General features: G+C 39.0%; 1 protein-coding gene and 1 non-coding gene across 2 annotated transcripts; one reads left to right on the plus strand and one right to left on the minus strand.

Annotated features, from left to right (window-relative positions):
- The first annotated feature begins 10394 nt into the window (after nucleotides 1-10394).
- Nucleotides 10395-10500, plus strand: LOC147950249 (small nucleolar RNA R71). The gene has a single exon (XR_015565458.1). It is a non-coding gene; the product is annotated as a small nucleolar RNA R71 (small nucleolar RNA).
- A 7405-nt stretch (nucleotides 10501-17905) lies between these two features.
- Nucleotides 17906-18697, minus strand: LOC104710066 (uncharacterized). The gene is made up of 2 exons (XM_010426605.1): nucleotides 18580-18697; nucleotides 17906-18432 (listed from the first exon to the last, which is right to left on the minus strand). The coding sequence occupies exons 1-2, from the start codon at nucleotides 18695-18697 to the stop codon at nucleotides 17906-17908; spliced, it is 645 nt and encodes a 214-aa protein (XP_010424907.1).
- Nucleotides 18698-20500: the final 1803 nt, after the last annotated feature.

The following is a 20500-nucleotide window of genomic DNA, read 5'->3' on the forward strand; positions in this document are numbered from 1 at the left end:
TTGTCACTGAGGACAGTGAAGTCCAAGTTTGGAGGAATTCATCAGTTACTGAAGCCCCAAGTGACATTTGTGCAAAGCAAAAGGAGGTCGACATTGCACTCGACCAGGAACTCGAGCAGCCACTCGACCGGGTGCATGCTCGAGTGGTCGGTCGAGCTGGAGACTCCGAAGCTGTCAAACCTGTTAAGTACATTCCTCCTGCTTACAAGCCTCCACTACCATTCCCAGGACGTTTCAAAGCACAAAAGCTGAAAGAACTCAGAGAAATTATTGAGAAAAGGGAACAGTTGGCTTTGCAACAAGAGAAGGAGTTAGCTTTACAACAAGGGGAAGTCATTGAGAAGGAAGAAGTCATGGCTTTGAAGGAAGAGGTTGTGATTGAAAAGAAGGAAGTGAGGGCCATTCAACAGGAGGTTGTCATTAAAGAGAAGGAAGCAGAGAGAGGACCAGCTTTGGAACAATATGCCCCATATCCTCTCTACAAAGGCATGTCACTTGACATATCCAAGCAGAAAGCTCATAATCAAAACAGGAGAGATCAAGAAGAGATTGGGACAGCTATTGTACCAACAAAACTTGAAGATCCAGGTCCATTCAATCTACCTTGCTCCATCAGCTACCTTCACTTCAACAAATGCTTGTGTGATCTTGGAGCATCTGTTAGTGTCATGCCCTACTCTATAGTAGAAAAGCTTGGACACACTGAATTCAAGCCAAGCAATCTCTACATAAGTCTAGCTGATGGTTCACACAAAGATGTAGTTGGTAAATTGGAGAGCCTCCTAGTCAAGATAGGCAAGGCAAGAATTCCCACTGATTTCATCATAATAAAGATGGATAAGGAGGTAGAGGATCCAATCTTGCTTGGGAGACCATTCCTTGCCACAGCAGGAGCAATCATTGATGTTAAGGAGGGGCTGATAAGGTTGAACATAGCTGAAGGTTTGACCATGAACTTTGATATTACAGATCCATCTAACCAACCAACCATTGGAGGTCAACCATTTAAGATTGAAGATAAGGCTGATTTTGAGGTTTTGAGAGAAGAAGAGACTTCAAAAGCTAAGGTCTCATCTCATGAAGAATTAGTTCAACATCTCAAGGATTCAGTTCAAGTGTTAGCTGGTTTAGTGAAGGGTCTTCAAGTTCAGCTCACCAAGAGGTCTTTGAAGAAGGCAAGACCAAGACTCAAGTTTAAGAAGAAACATGGTTCAAGTGCTAAAGAAGTAGTGATCAAGAAGGAACACCAAGGTTACCAAGTAGAACCAGGGGGGATTTCATCACCTCCTTGGTCTCTAAAACAAGCCTGAAAAGGCATCAAAAGTCAAGCTTAGTGACTTTAAAAAGCTCATTAGGGAGGAAGTCCCTAAGGTATCATTGTACATATGCTTTATTTTCCTTGTAGTTTTGATATTTTTGTTTTATGTTTGTGTTGGGCAGGCTGTTTAATGAGAATGTAGTTGGGTAAGGAGAGATTTAGACTTGGAAAAGAAGACTCGGCAGCCAGCTCGACCCCCCCACTCGGACATGCACTCGACCGAGTCACGGTCGATTGGCATTGTCGAGCTGCCCCAATCACCTTCCTCCAGTCACCAGCAGGATCCCAGCTACACCTTTGATAGTATGCAGGAGGATGTGGACAGCTTCTTCTCCAATCCTTGAGGTAACATTATCACCTTACCATTGTATATACCATAGCATTTCATATGTTGTGTTTTGTTTTAAGTCTTGAATCCTCAAGCAAATTTCTTTCACACAAGGGACTGTGTGATTTAAGTTTGGGGGAGGGTTTGAGATAGCATTTGATGTTGTGTTTTGTTTTCTTATTTCAAATTTTTATCATCATCATGTTAGCACTTGCATAATCATCTAAGGCATAGAAAAACCCTAAAAATTTGAAAATTTTTGCAAAAATCTTTATAAAAAAAAAAGAGTGTTCATGTAGTTTGCACTGCACATTAGGATCTTGTTTAGCATGTTTCATGTAGGATTGTATAGTACTTGCATTAGGGATCTATGATGAGTATTCCCTTATTAGTTTGTTTATTCACTAGACTAGGATCAATGCCCAAGTTAATAGTACTTTGATGCTAGTTGAGTGGTTAGAATAAGATTGAACCAGGCCTTGAATTCCTACATTGCATTTGGTCTAAATTGAAGCATGTTGAGATTTGAAACCATTTCCTATTTATAAGAACCTAATATTGACTTTTAATTATCAATGTGTGCAATGCTTTAAACTCATAGATACCACATACATATTTGGATCATCTTCTTCCTTTTTACCACTCTTGTTGATCCAAGTAGCTGATTTCCTCATTAAGAATCAGTTCCCCTACCCCTAAACCAAACCTTCTTTCAAGCCATGTTTATTCTTCTGTGTGTGAGGCCTATTTTTGGGATTGAGCTTGGTAGAAAGTGTTAGGTTTGAACTGACAAGAGTAAAACCTTGTGTAGTTCTAGTTTGCATTTTTCAAACTAGATAGGACTAGGTGGTTCACTTGTTGGGTTTGGGACTTGGCTGTCATGAGAAGAAAAGAGGAAAAAGAGAAAGAAAAGGTTAGAGTCTTTAGGAGGGGAATGTGTTTAAGTAAATTTAAAGTCTAGTGAAAGAATGGGAAGAATAAGGTTATCTAAGATGGTTCTAGTTAAAGAAAAGAAAAGAAAGCAAAGTAAAGTTTAGCAAAAAGCTTATATGTCTTAAGAATAAGAAGAAAAGAGAACCATAGCAATAAGAAAAAAATTCCCATTCCACTAGAAAGATCAATTAAGAAACCTCTCCTAAGACTTTAAAACCAAAAGAGAAAAGGGTGAAAGAGAAAAGAAGAAGTTAAAGGGTAGCACTAGGATCATTTGGGTTTAGATTGATAGGATAAACACTTTGGGTACCTTTGGGTAGACAAGGCTTAATTCTTGTATTTGTCTAAGTGTTCTTACCTTTAGTATTCTTCTAAAGCTCAATCCATTTTTTATGAGAGAACCTTGATATTGATAAGCCCTGCTCTAAAAAGAGACCATCATTGTCTCTAAACCTTTTACTGCCAAGCCAAATGAGTTTAAGCATTGCATAGAATTGATTCATGTTCTTGATTAATGAATGTTAAAGGAAATGGTTGATTTGAATGCATGTGGATGTCTAAGGCTCAAATCAGTGAAGGTTGTGATATGCTTGTCTAAAGTCTTTAAGTATAGCTCATTCAACTTGCATCATAGTACTAGTAACTTGGACATTGATTCTAGATAGTCTATTTGCAAGCTTTAGGAGCTGAGATCCCATTTTCAAACCTCATCTACCTTCTTATGTCTTGTTTATTTGCTTGAGGGCAAGCAAAGACTAAGTTTGGGGGTGTTGATGTTCATATATTTTACCATGTTTTCCCTTAGTTTATTCACATCTTTTGCATCTTTTGCTAGCCATTTTCATCATTATTGTGTAGCTGTAGGACTAATCATGCATTAGAGTTTAGTTGCATTGCATTTGCATCTTTTCATGCATAAACAGGTGATTTTGGAGCTTAAGGAGCATGGAAACAATCCTGAGGAGAAGTGAAGCAATCTTGAAGGGAAAGCAAGAGAGTTAAGGCTGAAGAACCAAGGTCCAGAGTCCAACTCGACCAAGCACTCGACCGAGTGGGTAGATGGACTCGACCGAGTGGGTAGATGGACTCGACCGAGTGGAGTGTGCATGAGAGAAGCCAGCTCGACCATGGACTCGACCGAGCACTGGTCGAGTTGACCGAGCCGTTGACTACTTTGACTTTTTCTATTTTTAGGGCTTCCACCTCCTCACCTATATAAGGCCTTGTACCTGCAGCCACCAAAGTGTGCAACTTTTTAGATATTCCCTAAACCTAGTTTTTACTTTTTTTAGTTTTATTCCTTTTGCATTTTTATTTTTTAAGATCTTGTACTTCCTTAAAAAAGAAGACTAGATTCTTATATTTTGTTGGTTCTATAACTTTCAAGATATTGAGAATTTGAGTTTCATCCTTTCATCAATATTAAAGATCTTTGTTTAATCTTTCTAATAATGCAAGTTTCAATATTTTCTGGGTTTTTGACTTTGATCATCATGTATTGTTGTGAGTAGTTTCCTTAGGATCTTGAGGATGGGTTAGGATGGATTGATCTTGTGTTTTGTGTGACTTGGTCAAGCTTGATTGTTGTAGATCTCTTCTAGGGTAGATGATCTTAATGCTGATTCTATATCTGGGAGGGTAGAGTCTGATTTCAAGCTTCTTAGCATCACACCAATGTTTAGGAAGCATAGATAAGGCTAGATCTAGAGCTTACCATTAGGCTTGCTAAGAGATTAGAGGTCTTGTTTGGTTTGAGATGTATTGCTTAATGCCTGCTTGTGTAGATTCTTTACTGTGTGAGAACAAGTCTAGAATTGCATAGGTTTGATTGTTTCTTGACCATGAGAGTGGGAGAAACTTGTCTTAGATTAATATGTCTAGAGGTTAGCTCAAAGTTTGCTTGAGATTTGTTGACCAAGTTAGATAACCACAATGATTAGTCCATCCCATGAATCCATCCTCAGGACCTTCTTTGTTTATTGAAATCTTAGTCTTAATCCTGTTGCTTGCTTGTTGTTTGATTGGATTTAGCATTACTCTGTTTTTATTGCATTGCTCTGTTTCTGCATCTAGTCTAGCTCGACCACCCACTCGACCTACACTCGGTCGAGTGCTGCTCGAGTTCATCCCCAGAACTCTGTGTCTATGATTTGTGTTTGTCTTGTTTCATTCCTGTTTCATTCCAGTTGCATACATTTAGTTTTCAGTTCATTAATTATCTTGCATTAGTTCATTAGTAGTAGTCTCTGTTTCTGTTCTTGCTTTATCACTGTTTCAATCATTCAGTTTCATCTGCATCTAGTTGTTAGCTCTTGTAGTTTATTTTCTGCATTTTACATTTTCTTCCTAGGATTGTTAGTGACAAACAATCTTTACATTTGTCTTAACTTAGATTCATATGCATATCTTAATTGTTTACAAACACTCATTTAGGATTGATACCTCTTGTACTGCAATAGCATAAGGGAAATTGAAACACCCATCCATCATTCCATTCATATCTCACCATTGCATACATCATCATTCACACCACAATATAAATCTTGTTTCAATTTAATTGAAACAAGGATTTTTTCAAGTATCTACTTATGAATGAATGAATGATGCAATCAAACAAACAAACATAAGTATGAATGATCAGAATGTAATGCAAGGTGTTTCAATTCCCTTATGATGTTGTAGCATAAAGGATGTCAATCCATAAAGAGTGTGATATGTAAGCAGTCAAGATGTGATCAATGCATTCAAGTTAAGCCAAATATCAAGTTGATTTGTTTCTAACAACCTAATGACAATAATGAAATGCAATGAACTAAGGCAACTTAAGACAATACTAATGCTGAATTAAACTGTAGAACAAGTGCAATAAACAAGACTAAGCAGAATTAACTAATAAGTAGAAGAAAACATGAACAGAACAATGCATAAGCAAGAAAGTAAAATGGAGCTCGACCTAGCACTCGGTCGAGTGCATGGTCGAGTGGGAGGTCGAGTTGACAAGCGAATGAACAGAAACAGAGCAAATAATGAAAACAGAGCAAACAACAAGCAATTAACAATACTTAAACAGGGAAATCAATAAACAAAGAAAATCCTAAGGATGGATTCATGGGATGGACTCAAGCTATGGCTATCTAAATTGGTCAACAAACCTCAATCAACAATGAGCTATCTCTAGACAATGATCTTCTAATACATGTTAATCCATTCTCATGACAATAACAATCAAGCCAAGATACTTCTTAGACCTAGTTCTCACTAGCTATTACATATCAAAGCAGGTATTAAAACCCAGATCATCAATGTCAAAAATCACTTTAAACATCTAATCTCTTAGCATGCTTCATGATAATCTCTAGCATTAGCCTTATCTAACAACTTAGACATTGGTGTGATGCTAAGAAGCTTAAGATCTATCCTTACCCTCTCAGTATAAGAATAGCATAGAGCATATCTAATCTAGAAGAGATATATAACAATCAAGCTTGACCAATCTAAACAACCATAATCTTTACCCAGCCTAATCCATCCCTAAGATCCTAAGCCACTAATAAGATCTAAAAATCATCATGAAGAACACAAACCCAGAAATTAATGAAACTATCATGACTAGAAAGATGAGATAAAGATGAACAATATTGAACAAAGAAGTGAAAGAAAATATTCAACAGATTCAAAGTTATCAAGGTTACAAATGTGTGAAAATCTAGAGAAAAGATAAGAAATGATGCAATAAAGTAAAAGAAGCTAAAAATGGCAAAAACTAGGTTATGAGGTGTCTACATTGTCTCCAGGGTCTCCCCCTTTTCGGCCACAAGTGCCAGTACACATATATATAATAAAGAGAGAGAAGCCCTAGTTAGCTAGAGGACAAAACAGAGAGGCGGCAGTCAGCTCGACTATGTGCTCGGTCGAGTGCATGGTCGAGTTGTTGGTCCGTCAAGTAGCTTCAATCTTCGATCTGGCATGATATCTGTTCCGTAAAATCCGTATAACTCTGGCGCAACACCTCCGATTGACTTGAAACCACCGGCATTACAAACATAACTCAATTTCCTACAACTCTCATGAAGGATGCAGAAGCTGAATCGCAACGGGAGATCTTCATTCGGATCGATCTTTGAGGAGCTCGATATATTCATCCGACGGAGTACTCGACCGTGTGCATGCTCGAGTGCTGTGGTCGAGTGGACTTCCGAACCTTCCTGATATTCCCTATCCTCTTGTTTAGCTCCAGAAATAACAGCAAGTCCTTCCTTACCCTTTTAGAGCTCCATAATACCTAATAATACTCCAAATGCACAAATGTATGCAATGCATGCTTATAAACATCCTAAGTGCATATTTGGACAGAAATGGTGATAAAAGCTAATGAATCACTTCTATATGATGCAAAACATGAACTAAACAAGGCCTAAAATATGGTAAAATATAGTGACATCAACACCTCCAAACTTAGTCTTTGCTTGCCCTCAAGCAAATAAACAAGACATAAGTAGGAAGGTGAGGTTTGAAAGTGGGATCTTAGAACCTAACAACTTACTAATGAGCTACCTAGAATCAATGTCCAAGTTACTAGTACTATGATGCAAGGTGAATGAGCTGTACTTAAAAACTTTAGACAGACCTATCACAACCTCTACTGATTCAAGCCTTAGATATCCACATGCATTCAGATCAATCATTTCCTTTAACATTCATTAAGCAAGAACATGAATCAGATTGTGCAATGTTTAAACTCATTTGGCTTGGAAATAAAGGTTTAGAGACAAGGATGGTCTCTCTTTAGAGTGGGGCTCATTAAGTCAAGGTTCTCTCATAAAAATAGATTGAGCTTTAGAAGAAGGCTAAAGGTAAGAACTAATAGACACATACAAGAACAAAACCTTGTCTACCCAAAGGCACCCAAAGTGTTTGATCCTAACATTCTAATCCCAAATGGTCCTAATTCTACCCTTTGTCTTCTTCTCTTCTCAAGTACCCTTTTTCTCTTTTTGTTTTTAAGCCTTATGAGAGGTTTCTTATTTGAATCAACTAGTGGAATGGGGACTTCTTTCTAATTGATATGGTTCCATTTTCTTCTTAATCTTTAAGACATAAAAGCTTTTTGCTAGACTCTTCTTTTCTTTCTTTCTTTTCTTTGGTTAGAACCATCTTCAACAATCTTTATACTTCCCATTCTTTCACTAAAGCTTAAATTCTCTTAAACACATTCCCCTCCTAAAGACTCTAACCTTTTCTTTCTTTTTTTTTTCTTTTCTTTTCTTTTCTTTTTTCAAAACAACCAAGTCCCAAACCCAACAATTAAACCACCTAGTCCTATCTAGTTTGAAAATTGCAAACTAGAACTACACAAGGCTTTACTCTTGTCAGCTCAAACCTAACACTTTCTACCAAGCTCAATTCCAAAATGGCCTCACACACTCAAGAATAAACATGGCTTGAAAGAAGGGTTGGTTAAGGGTAGGAGAAACTGATTTAAAAGTGAAATCAGCTATTTGGATCAACAAGAGTGGTAAAAAGGAAAAAGATGATCCAAATATGTGTATGGTATCCATGAGTTTAAAACAATGCACAACCAGATAATTACAACTCAATATTAGGTTCTTATAAGTAGGAAATGACATCAAATCACAACATGCTTCCATTTAGACCAAAATGCAATATAGGAATTCAAGGCTTGGTTCAATCTTATGTTTCTAGCTCACTCAACTAGCATCAAAGTACTATTAACTTGGGCATTGATCCTAGTCTAGCTAATTTAAACAAGTTAAAAAGGCTGAACTCATCATAGATCCCTAATGCAAATATGAAACAGTCCTACATGAAACATATTAACAAGATCCTAATATGCAATGCAAACTACATGAACACTCTTTTTTTTGTAAAGATTTTTGCAAAAATTTTCAAATTTTTAGGTTTTTCTATGCCATAGATGAAATACAAGTACTAACATGATTATGCTAAAAATTTGAAATAAGAAAACAAAACACAACATCAAATGTCATCTCAAACCCTCCCCCAAACTTAAATTACACAGTCCCTTGTGTAAGAAAAATTTGGAAAAGGATTTAAGAATCAAGAAACAACATAAAAACAAGAAATGCAATTGTATAGACAAAGAGAGTTGGCGTATTACTTGGGATGGGCTGAGGGTGGGATTCATTTGATATCCACCAAGTGCTTAAAGGACCTCCATGCTACCTGACCAACCATAACACTAAAGAAAACAAGATCAAAATAACAAGAAACTTAAAACCAATATGTACAAGGATACCTTTGGGACTTCCTCCCAAGTGAGCTTGTTTAAAGTCTCTAAGCTTGACTTTGCATACTTCTTATGCTTTAGAAGGTTTATAGAGAGGTGATGAAGTCCCCTCTGTTCTTAAAGATTGCATTGCTCCTCTTATTCCTGGGTCAATGTTAAAAGAACTGTGTCTGCTAATAATACTCAGACCTTGCCTTGCTTTCTTTGGAGAGGAACTTCTCACTCTACCATGAAGCTTCTTAATTTTACCCCTTATCTCCTCATCCTTAGTTGTTAACTCCATCACTGAATCATGCAGAATGTTGACAGTTTGAAGCTCAGACAAACCATCAGAGGAAGGATTTCTTGGCTCTTGTTGTTGGTGAAGCTTGGGGATGAAGTCTGGGCATTTTGGGTGACTTGGTACCACTCGGTCGAGTGACTTAATGTGCTCGGTCGAGTGGTAGGCGGAGCAGTAGGTCGAGTTTTCTCTTTTTACCCCATTCACTCCTTCAAAGATTTCAGACTCAGTTTCATGACTTTTCTCTTTAATCCTGAAGGTCTGTCCATCAATAGTTGGCTTCTTCTGCTCAAGCTCTTTCACTTGTGGCTTATCCTTCATTTCAGCATCTTCTAACAAAGGTTCATGACTCAAGACCATCACTTCTTGCTGATCAATAGAAGCCTTGTACTTTTTCAGCATTTGCTCTTTAAACCGTCCTGGAAATGGCAGAGGTGGTTTATAGGGAGGTGGAATGAACCGAACCGGCTTGCTAGATTCTTGAACAATGACTCGAACAGCCACTCGAACAGGCACTCGACCGTGTGCATGGTCGAGTGTATGGTCGAGTTGTGTCTCAAGCTCAGTTCTCTTCTCATTCTGCAGCTCTGGTTGAAGAAAATTCTCCCCAACTTGGTTGTCACTGTCCTCAGTGAGCTTTGAAGGTAGTTCTTTGAGAGAGATAGCTTGGGCAGTGGCATACTCCTTTAGATTGTCAATTGATGTCCCATTGAGTTGTCTAGAAGAAGAAGATTCACTCTTGCTCTCAAGGTGAAGGATTCTGCAAGTTAAAGCTTCAATCTTGATATTAAGGGCACCATATGTGGAGTCTATCTTGTTTTTCATCTCTGTGAGCTTAGTACTTTTTTCCATATCTCCAATAGCTTGGCCTTGTAGCAGTTGTTGAAACATACTCTTCATCTCTTGATCTAGAGCAGGAGCTTGTTGGAGTTGTTGTGGAGGATAGACTTGAACCATAAACTTCTCATCATCACAAACAACAGGTACTTGCTTTTGTTGGGTTAGAAGTAGTTTATCTAGCTTCTCAAGCTTCTCATCTAAAGCTTGTAGTTCCTTTATATGCCCTTCCTCATAAGCAACACCTTCTCTTAAGCTTCTATCATATTCCTCACTGTAATTGCCATTGGACTGAGCAAAGTTCTCTACTAAGTCCCAACCTTCATCTACATCTTTATTCATGAAGCTTCCATTGGAGGCTGTGTCTAGGAGCATCCTGATCTTGGGAAGAACACCTCTATACAAAGTACACAACAAATATTCATTGTTGAATCCATGATGTGGGCATTGTCTCTGGTAGCCTTTGAAGCGCTCCCATGCTTCACTGAAAGATTCACCATTTTGTTGGAGAAATCCTGAAATGGCATTCCTCAAATGTGCAGTCCTTGAACTAGTGAAGTATTTTGCAAGGAAGACTTTCTTACAATCAACCCAAGAGGTGATTTTTCCAGAATGTAGAGTCTTCTCCCACTGATGTGCTTTATCTCCTAGAGAAAAAGGAAACAACCTCAGCTTCAAGGCATCCTCACTAACTCCATTGATATTGGTAAGGCTACAGAGCCTATCAAACTCATCAAGATGTGCAAGGGGGTCTTCACTAGGCAGTCCATAAAATCTGTTGCTCTGAACCATTGAGATCAAACTAGTCTTGATTGTGAAGGTTGTGTTGTGGACAGGAGGAGGCACTATCCCATATCTCTGATTATGAGTAGTGGGAGCATCACTATCACCAATCTTCCTTCTCCTTAGAGGTTCAATCTGATCCTGTTGTAGTTCCATTTCCACTTCTTCTTCTGTTTCTTTGAGACTCTGAACAAGTGCTCGACCAGGTGCTCGAACAAGCACTCGACCGTTTGCATTGAGGTACTCGGCCGAGTGCCTAGTCGAGTGGTACCTGAGAATGAAAACACAACACCAGAACAAGAGAGAGGTGAGTAATAGAATCAAAAGTAACATAGCTTAATCTTGAAACAATGAAATCTCGACTGGAACATATAAACACCCTAATGGCAACGGCGCCAATTGAAACAAGGATTTTTTCAAGTATCTACTTATGAATGAATGAATGATGCAATCAAACAAACAAACATAAGTATGAATGATCAGAATGTAATGCAAGGTGTTTCAATTCCCTTATGATGTTGTAGCATAAAGGATGTCAATCCATAAAGAGTGTGATATGTAAGCAGTCAAGATGTGATCAATGCATTCAAGTTAAGCCAAATATCAAGTTGATTTGTTTCTAACAACCTAATGACAATAATGAAATGCAATGAACTAAGGCAACTTAAGACAATACTAATGCTGAATTAAACTGTAGAACAAGTGCAATAAACAAGACTAAGCAGAATTAACTAATAAGCAGAAGAAAACATGAACAGAACAATGCATAAGCAAGAAAGTAAAATGGAGCTCGACCTAGCACTCGGTCGAGTGCATGGTCGAGTGGGAGGTCGAGTTGACAAGCGAATGAACAGAAACAGAGCAAATAATGAAAACAGAGCAAACAACAAGCAATTAACAATACTTAAACAGGGAAATCAATAAACAAAGAAAATCCTAAGGATGGATTCATGGGATGGACTCAAGCTATGGCTATCTAAATTGGTCAACAAACCTCAATCAACAATGAGCTATCTCTAGACAATGATCTTCTAATACATGTTAATCCATTCTCATGACAATAACAATCAAGCCAAGATACTTCTTAGACCTAGTTCTCACTAGCTATTACATATCAAAGCAGGTATTAAAACCCAGATCATCAATGTCAAAAATCACTTTAAACATCTAATCTCTTAGCATGCTTCATGATAATCTCTAGCATTAGCCTTATCTAACAACTTAGACATTGGTGTGATGCTAAGAAGCTTAAGATCTATCCTTACTCTCTCAGTATAAGAATAGCATAGAGCATATCTAATCTAGAAGAGATATATAACAATCAAGCTTGACCAATCTAAACAACCATAATCTTTACCCAGCCTAATCCATCCCTAAGATCCTAAGCCACTAATAAGATCTAAAAATCATCATGAAGAACACAAACCCAGAAATTAATGAAACTATCATGACTAGAAAGATGAGATAAAGATGAACAATATTAAACAAAGAAGTGAAAGAAAATATTCAACAGATTCAAAGTTATCAAGGTTACAAATGTGTGAAAATCTAGAGAAAAGATAAGAAATGATGCAATAAAGTAAAAGAAGCTAAAAATGGCAAAAACTAGGTTATGAGGTGTCTACATGGTCTCCAGGGTCTCCCCCTTTTCGGCCACAAGTGCCAGTACACATGTATATAATAAAGAGAGAGAACCCTAGTTAGCTAGAGGACAAAACAGAGAGGCGGCAGTCAGCTCGACTATGTGCTCGGTCGAGTGCATGGTCGAGTTGTTGGTCCGTCAAGTAGCTTCAGTCTTCGATCTGGCATGATATCTGTTCCGTAAAATCCGTATAACTCTGGCGAAACACCTCCGATTGACTTGAAACCACCGGCATTACAAACATAACTCAATTTCCTACAACTCTCATGAAGGATGCAGAAATCGAATCGCAACGGGAGATCTTCATTCGGATCGATCTTTGAGGAGCTCGATATATTCATCCGACGGAGTACTCGACCGTGTGCATGCTCGAGTGCTGTGGTCGAGTGGACTTCCGAACCTTCCTGATATTCCCTATCCTCTTGTTTAGCTCCAGAAATAACAGCAAGTCCTTCCTTACCCTTTTAGAGCTCCATAATACCTAATAATACTCCAAATGCACAAATGTATGCAATGCATGCTTATAAACATCCTAAGTGCATATTTGGACAGAAATGGTGATAAAAGCTAATGAATCACTTCTATATGATGCAAAACATGAACTAAACAAGGCCTAAAATATGGTAAAATATAGTGACATCAAGGAGCTGGTTGACCATATTGATTATTCATGACCTCCTCAATTGTAGTTGGTTGTGGTTGCTGGGCTTGTTGTTGACGTATAGCCTAGGTCTGTCGATGTTGTCGATGAAAGAACTCAAGTGTTGGCTACCTTTGGATCGTGTTTGCATGCACAATAAGTTGACCGAGTGAGTACAAGAGGATCTATTCGATCCAGGTGATCGAGTGACGGGTCGGGTGGGTACTCGTGTGTACGTGAAATGCAAAACAAACAAACATGAAAGTAAACAAGTCATTAACGAAGCAAAGTAGATAATAGAACTTGATCTAGCAAGTTCTGAAATCTTAAACATAGCAAAATAAATTCAACCAAATGGCAACGACGCCAAATTGATAACAGGATTTTCACCCAGGGTATCAATTCCCTATGCAGTTGTAGTACAAAAGGTTATCAATCCAAATGGTTGTTATGCTAGCAGATTAGATATGATCAGAACAAACAAGTCAAGCCAAGCAATAGTTGGGGTTTGATCTAACAATCCTAAAATAATTAAAAGAAAATAAATAAACAAGAACCACACGACCTAAGCACTCTATGCAAGAATTCGAGTACTGGATCGGGTAAGGAAGGAGAGTAAGAACAACTCGAAGGTGTACATGAAGCTGGTGATCGAGTACCAGTTCGGGTATTGGGTCGAGTTATGAATTAAAATGTAAACAATCCAAAAGCGAAAGCTCCTAAGCATGGGGTAATCGACTCCTAAATGTTCCTGACCAGTATGGATGTCCTACAATGCCTCAAGCAAATATTCCCTAGACAATGTATCTCTAAAATCTTGTTAAAACACTCGTGATAAAAACAATCAACCTTAATCACTCCCCTACCCAACTCTCGTTGGAGAAACATGACCAAGAACGCAATACAAACCGATTCATTATTGTCAATAAACTCCTTACACATCTAATCTCTTAGGCTAAGTGAGTAAATCTCTAGCATTGATTTATTCAAGCATTTCAACTACATCTCTCGATGGCAAAACACCGTAGATCTAATCTCAACCTCTCGGTCGATTGATAGAATTAAGAACACCAATCTAGAAAGGAACTTATATAAAATAAACAACAGAGCTAAGACATTCTAACCTATCCAGAACACATAATTATCTATCCCATCCCTAGAAACTTTGTTTCACTACTCCGATCTCATTGCAGAAAACATAAAAACAAAGATAAGCGAAAATTGCATTGTATTGAAAAATAAGATAGAAGTAAGAGTGCAAAGTAGAAATCTAAAAGGATAGCAAAGAAATGTAAAATAAATCCTAACAAAGTGGAAAAAGAGTTTGAGTCGCTCAAGATCCCTCTCAGAAGCTCTCGCTCTCTGTGTTGAGTGTTTGCGGCGTGCTAGGGCGAGAAGAAGAAGAGGGGGGTTTATATATGGAAACCCTTTAACTCTAGCTGCCCAGTCCTGCCCGAGGGTCTGCTTGAAGCGGTGCTCGAGGATGTGGTCGGGTTACTCCTTGGATAGGTCCTCGCGTTGTTCTTCCTGCCCTTTGATCCTCTTCTATCTTGTTGAGGTTCAGACTGTTCTTCCTGCTCCATAGCTCCTTCGGGTACACGCTCGGATTTGACCTTGTTTCTCCCCATTTTAGGCTCTAAAGCACATGTTTTCATCCAAAATGTGCAAATGCAAGAATGCAACACCCTAAATGGCCTAAATGTGGATTCCTACAGTAAATGACCTAAAAATTCTAAGGTTAGGGTAAATATAATGCAGAATATGGACAAAAAAGGATGCTTAAAACATGTAAATTAAAGAGTTATCAACAACACAATAGGGCAGAACTTCCTTTATGAGGAAGGGTCCAGACCAGCTAGAACGTAGCTTGCCAGGAAAAAATTTCAATCGTGAGTCGAAGAGTAGAACCAAGTCATTAGGAGAAAAATTCTTAGGAACAATTTTCTTGTCATGCATTGCTTTAGTGTGTTCCTTGTAGATTTTGGTGCTCTCATATGCATTCATGTGGATCTCATCAAGTTTATTCAACTGGATCAGGCGTCGTTCGGCCGCTATCTTAACATTGAAGTTCATCTGCTTCTTCGCCCAAAGTGAATTGTACTCAAATTTGACAGGTAGATGGCATGACTTCTCGTAGACCAACTTGAATGGTGTGGTTCCAATAGGTGTCTTATAAGCAGTCTAGTAGGCCCATAACGCATCATCGAGTTAAGCAAGCCAATCCTTCCTTGTTGAGTTTACTGTCTTCTTCAAGATGCTTTTAATTTCACGGTTGGAGATCTCAACCTACCCACTAGTTTGAGGATGATATGGTGTGGCGACCTTATGTGTTACTCCATGCTTTTTCAGAAGATTCTCGAAGATTTTGTTGATAAAGTGAGTTCCACAATCGCTTTTTACCACCCGCGGAACACCAAACCTTGGGAAAATTATATGCTTGAACATCTTAAGAACCACCTTTGAATCATTGGTGCGGCTTGCCAATGCTTTGACCCATTTGGAGACGTAGTCTACTGCCACAAGTATGTAGAGGTTGCCATAAGAAGGAGGAAAGGGTCCCATGAAGTCGATTCCCCAACAGTCAAACACCTCAATTTCCAAGATGAAATTATGTGGCATCTCGTTCCTCTTACTTATATTCCCACGTTGCTGGCAAGCATCACATCGAGAGAAAACATCGTGTGCATCACGGAACAGAGTAGGCCACCAGAGGCTGACTTGAAGTACTTTGGTTTCAGTTTTGTACATGGTGAAATGGCCTGCGTAGCTGGATGCATGACAGTGAAAAAGAATTCCAGGAAATTCTGATTCTTGAACACATCTTCTGTAAAGGCCATCGGCACAATGCTTGTAAAGGAAAGGTTCATCCCAGAAGTAGCGTTGCACATCCCGCAAAAACTTTTTCTTTGCATATCCAGTAAAGTTCAGAAGTTCCTCTGCAGTACACAAATAGTTTGCGATGTCAGCATACCATGGGGAGTCATCACCAATTTGTTGAAGAACCTTAGCGTCGGCTTTATCTTTGTAACATTCCTCAAATGCTGAGACTACATACACATTCTCCTCAGGAAGCCGGTCATCGATGAGGATATCTTGATCAACCCTTAGTCTAGAAAGGTGATCTGCCACTCCATTTTCCACTCTTTTCTTGTCCTTTATTTCAAGGTCGAATTCTTGCAGGAGAAGAATCCACCGTAATAACCTCGGTTTATCATCCTTTTTTGTCAGTAAATAGCGCAGTGGAGCGTGATCAATGTGGACAATCACTTAAGAGCTGACCAGGTAGGATCTGAATTTCTCAAACGCAAAGACTATGGCGAATAGCTCTTTTTATGTCGTGGCATACTTGGTCTGTGCTCCATCAAGTGTCCTGCTGGCATAGTAAACAACATGTAGCTTATTATCCTTGCGCTGTCCCAAAACTGATCCAACAGCAAAATCACTTTTGTCGCACATAACTTCAAAGGGCAGATTCCGATCGGGTGGTTGGACTACTGGAGCTGATATCAGTGCTTGCTAAATTGTGAGGAAGGCCTCTAGAAACTCCGCATTAAACTCAAACGAGATATCTTTACACAATAGCTGGGTGAGTGGCTTGGAAATTTTGGAAAAATCCTTTATAAAACCATCAATAGAATCCAGTATGGCCGAGGAAGCTACGTATATCTTTCACTATTTTAGGCGGCTTTGGACTGGACATCACCTCAATCTTGGCCTTGTCAACCTCTATCCCTTTCTCAGAAATCCGATGACCAAGAAAAATCCCATCAGTGACCATAAAATGGCATTTTCCCAATTCAGAACAAGGTGTTTGTCCACACAACGTTGAAGAACCTTGCACAGATTAGACAAACACAAAGATAAAGATGAACCATAGACTGAGAAATCATCCATAAATACCTCCATGATATCCTCAATTAAGTCAGAAAAGATGGACCTCATGCAACACTGGAAGGTAGATGGGGCATTGCATAACCCAAAAGGCATCCGTCGATAAGCGAATGTGTCGTAAGGGCACGTGAATGTTGTCTTCTCCTGATCATCCGGGTGGATTGGAATTTGAAAGAAGCCAGAGTAGCCATCCAGAAAGCAGTAATAAGGGTGATTGGCTAAGTGTTCAAGCATTTGGTCGATGAATTGAATGGGAAAGTGATCCTTCCTGGTGGCTGCATTGAACTTACGGTAGTCGATGCACATTCGTTGTCCTGTGACTGTTCTGGTGGGGATCAACTCATTCTTTTCATTTACAACTACCGTCACCCCTCCTCTCTTTAGTATCACATGGACCAGACTCACCTAAGTGCTGTAGGAGATTGGGAAGATGGCTCCGGCACCCAACAGTTTGAGGATCTCCTTTTTCACCACCTCTTTTAAGTTTGGGTTCAACCTTCGTTGATGTTCTATAGAAGATTTGGAAGGATCCTCAAGGTGAATGCGGTGAGAGCATAACTCTGGTGATATACCTGAATTGTCATCTAAGGAATAGCCTAAAGCTTTTCTATATTTTCTCAACTCGCAGAGCAAGAGTGCGGTCTCAACATTATTCAGGTTAGAGTTAATAATTACCGGATATGTGGAGTTTGGTCCAAGATAAGCGTACCTGAGCCCTTCTGGGAGTGTCTTTAAGTCCAATTTTGGAGCCTTGAGCTTGCTCCAGCCCTCCTGGTGTTCTTTGGTCTCAAAGCTGGTTTCGGGATCGACTGATCTAAAATCAGGAACAATTGTTCCATTGCGCTTATCGGTAATTTCCGCAGAAGGAGCCGGATCGGTCAGTGCAATGTTGGGATCGGTCAGTCCAGCTTGCAAATTAACAAAAAGGACTTTGCATTCCAAATTTGCTGCAGCATCAAGTGTTTCTGCCATCTTCACGGTCTCTTTAGTCAAGTACCCTAGCTACGGCCAGGTGCTCATTCGAACATACTTCTTCAGAGATCTCATCTGCTATCTCTTCTATTGTGTCAATCCATAAGGTTTGGCCATCGATGGTGGGTTTCTTAGCTACTCTCTCCAAATTGAATCTCAAGACCAAATCATCCATGTGCAAATCAATTTTGCCCTCTCGAACGTTTATCATTGCCCCTGCAGTGGCCAGGAAGGGTCTTCCAAGCATAATGCGTTCTTGAGATTCTTCGTCAAGTTTCAAAACAATGAAATCAGTAGGTATGTAGAAGTTCCCAATTTGCATTGGTAGGTTCTCCAATACCCCTTCTGGATGTCGGGTAGAGCGATCAACTAGGACTAAGATTTTGACTTGGGTCGGCTTGAAGGAGTATAGTCCAAGTCGCGTTGCAACGCTGAGTGGCATCAGGCTCACGCTTGCCCCTAAGTCGCAGAGGCAATTATTGAACTTGAAATCTCCTATTATGCAAGGCAGCGTAAATGCTCTTGGATCTCCACATTTTGCTGGCATTCGATTTTGGAGCATTGAACTGCATTCTTGCGTGGATACATAACTCCTTTCTCCAAACTGAGCCTATCAGTGAAGATCTCCTTCACATACTTTTTAAGAGATGGAACCATCCGTACTACTTCGATGAAAGGGAGTCTGACCTGAAGCTCTCCTACTACTGATTTCAGCTTTTCGTATTATCCCATTCACCCATTCAGCTCCGAACATGCTATCGATCTTGACATTCACCTCAGTGGCATTTTTCTTCTGATTTTCCATCAGTGCATGCATCATTTGTTCCAGTTTGCTTTCTTGTGGGGCTGTGGGTTGTGATGAATGTAACGCACCCGAACCATCCACATGGTCGGACTAACCGCAGACCGGTTCGGAGGTCGTCACAATGATACAACTGCCTATGATTCGACCAAGGTTCCACCAACAAATTACGTTCTCCAGCCATTCCACCAGCAGCCGTCTACCCGCTACGTACATCCCTTTGCAACCCTCGGTACGTACACGGCGTTGTGCTGGCTCGGACTAGACCGTACCAGCTCCACTTGTCCGAAAATATATATGAAAATAATTCGATTTAATACTTATTATAATGTTTACAAATCAACAAAACACAAATTAAAAACAGTTGGATCTGTTTTGAATGCGAAAACAAACGAGCAAAGAAAACATAGATTTTGCAAAACAATACGAAAACATCCTATCCGGTTCCTTAACCTCAACTTCTACCCACTTAATTTCCTTGCAAGAAAAACAATTTTGTTGAAGGGTGAGTAAATCACACGTCTGGTTAGGAATACTACTTAGCTTACATAGTTGACATAAATCACACGTCTTCGTTTGACTTACTACTCAAAAGCTTCAAACGGTTAAGAGAAATGATTTGGTCTACGAGTATAACATTTTGTATTTAATATAAGTCAGTTAGGTCCGTTAGAGCATGTCCACTACTGTTCTTATTGGCTTGTTCAACCAATTTATCTTTTTTTTTGAAAAACCCAAAAAATTAGCCCATTAACTGAGAATTGTTGCTCTGAGGAGGAGGGGAAGCAATCCTAAAGAAACGATATGTGGCTAATTTTGGTTGGATATTGATTAAATACAAAAGATAAAAAAAAAAATTTCTTAGGTTGCAAATGGTTGCATTGTTGAAGAGATTGAACGGCTTGAAAAAAATTATTCAACCAATTTTCACCATTTGCATTGAAAAGGTTGAAGAGGTAATATTCAACTTTTTATTCAAGTTGAACATTTTCAACTTGTTCAACTACTATTCCTGGAGATGAATGAGTTGAATATTATTCAAGCCAATTTTGTTCAACCCATTTTTTAAATTTTTGTCAATTTTGAGTAACCATTTGCATTTCTTCTTTCTTTTCCCCACTATCTCTCACTTTCCTCTCTCGATGAAACGGTGAATCGATTCAAACCGTGAACTCAGTTTTCAATGATTATCGATTCAATTGATTGCTTTTTCCGGCATAAACACGTAAGTCTATTTCTCCATTGCTCTGTTTATTTTCATTTCATTTTGTTTGATCTAGGTCAACTAAATCTGATCGAATTAATAGGGTTTAGCTCTTGGTGATGAGCGATGGTCTTCTTAGAGATGTTTGACTGATTTCTTTTTGGTTTGTTTGTGAATCGAAAGGAAATCGAAGATGTATCGGTTCGATAAGGATGTGAATCAGTGGAAGGAGAGAGGATTATCATGTGATAGAGCTCGTTGGTGAAGGCTCTTTTAGAAGGGTTTACAAAGGAAGACGGAAGTATACTGACCATGTAATAAATTGTTGGTTTATCCTCTTCATTATCAAATGCGGTACTTCACTCAGCTTATCATATATCTTAATTTGGTAATTATTATCGTGTTTTGTACTCGTTGGAACCCATCTTAACTGTTGCTTTTACGGCTAACATGAATGCTACCTGGGAAAACGTTATGGCTACCTTAAGAGCTCAGAATTTCAGAAGGGTTTTAATCCAGAAGGTATGCTTCGTTTTGTATGACCAATGTTTGTTTTGCTTGTTGTTGTTTACCATTGGAATGCCAGTTCTTGTGACTAATGC

Source organism: Camelina sativa, chromosome 1 (genome assembly GCF_030686135.1).
Source record: "Camelina sativa cultivar CO46 ecotype springtype chromosome 1, ASM3068613v1".
Classification (NCBI taxonomy): domain Eukaryota; kingdom Viridiplantae; phylum Streptophyta; class Magnoliopsida; order Brassicales; family Brassicaceae; genus Camelina; species Camelina sativa.

Bases quoted from the DNA above. Each gene is read 5' to 3' on its own strand.
- LOC104710066 (XM_010426605.1), bottom strand. From the start codon at position 18,697: ATGGAAAATCAGAAGAAAAATGCCACTGAGGTGAATGTCAAGATCGAT. The intron at 18,433-18,579 runs GTCAGACTCCCT...ATCGAATGCCAG, and splicing joins CAGTAGTAGGAGAGCTTCAG to CAAAATGTGGAGATCCAAGA.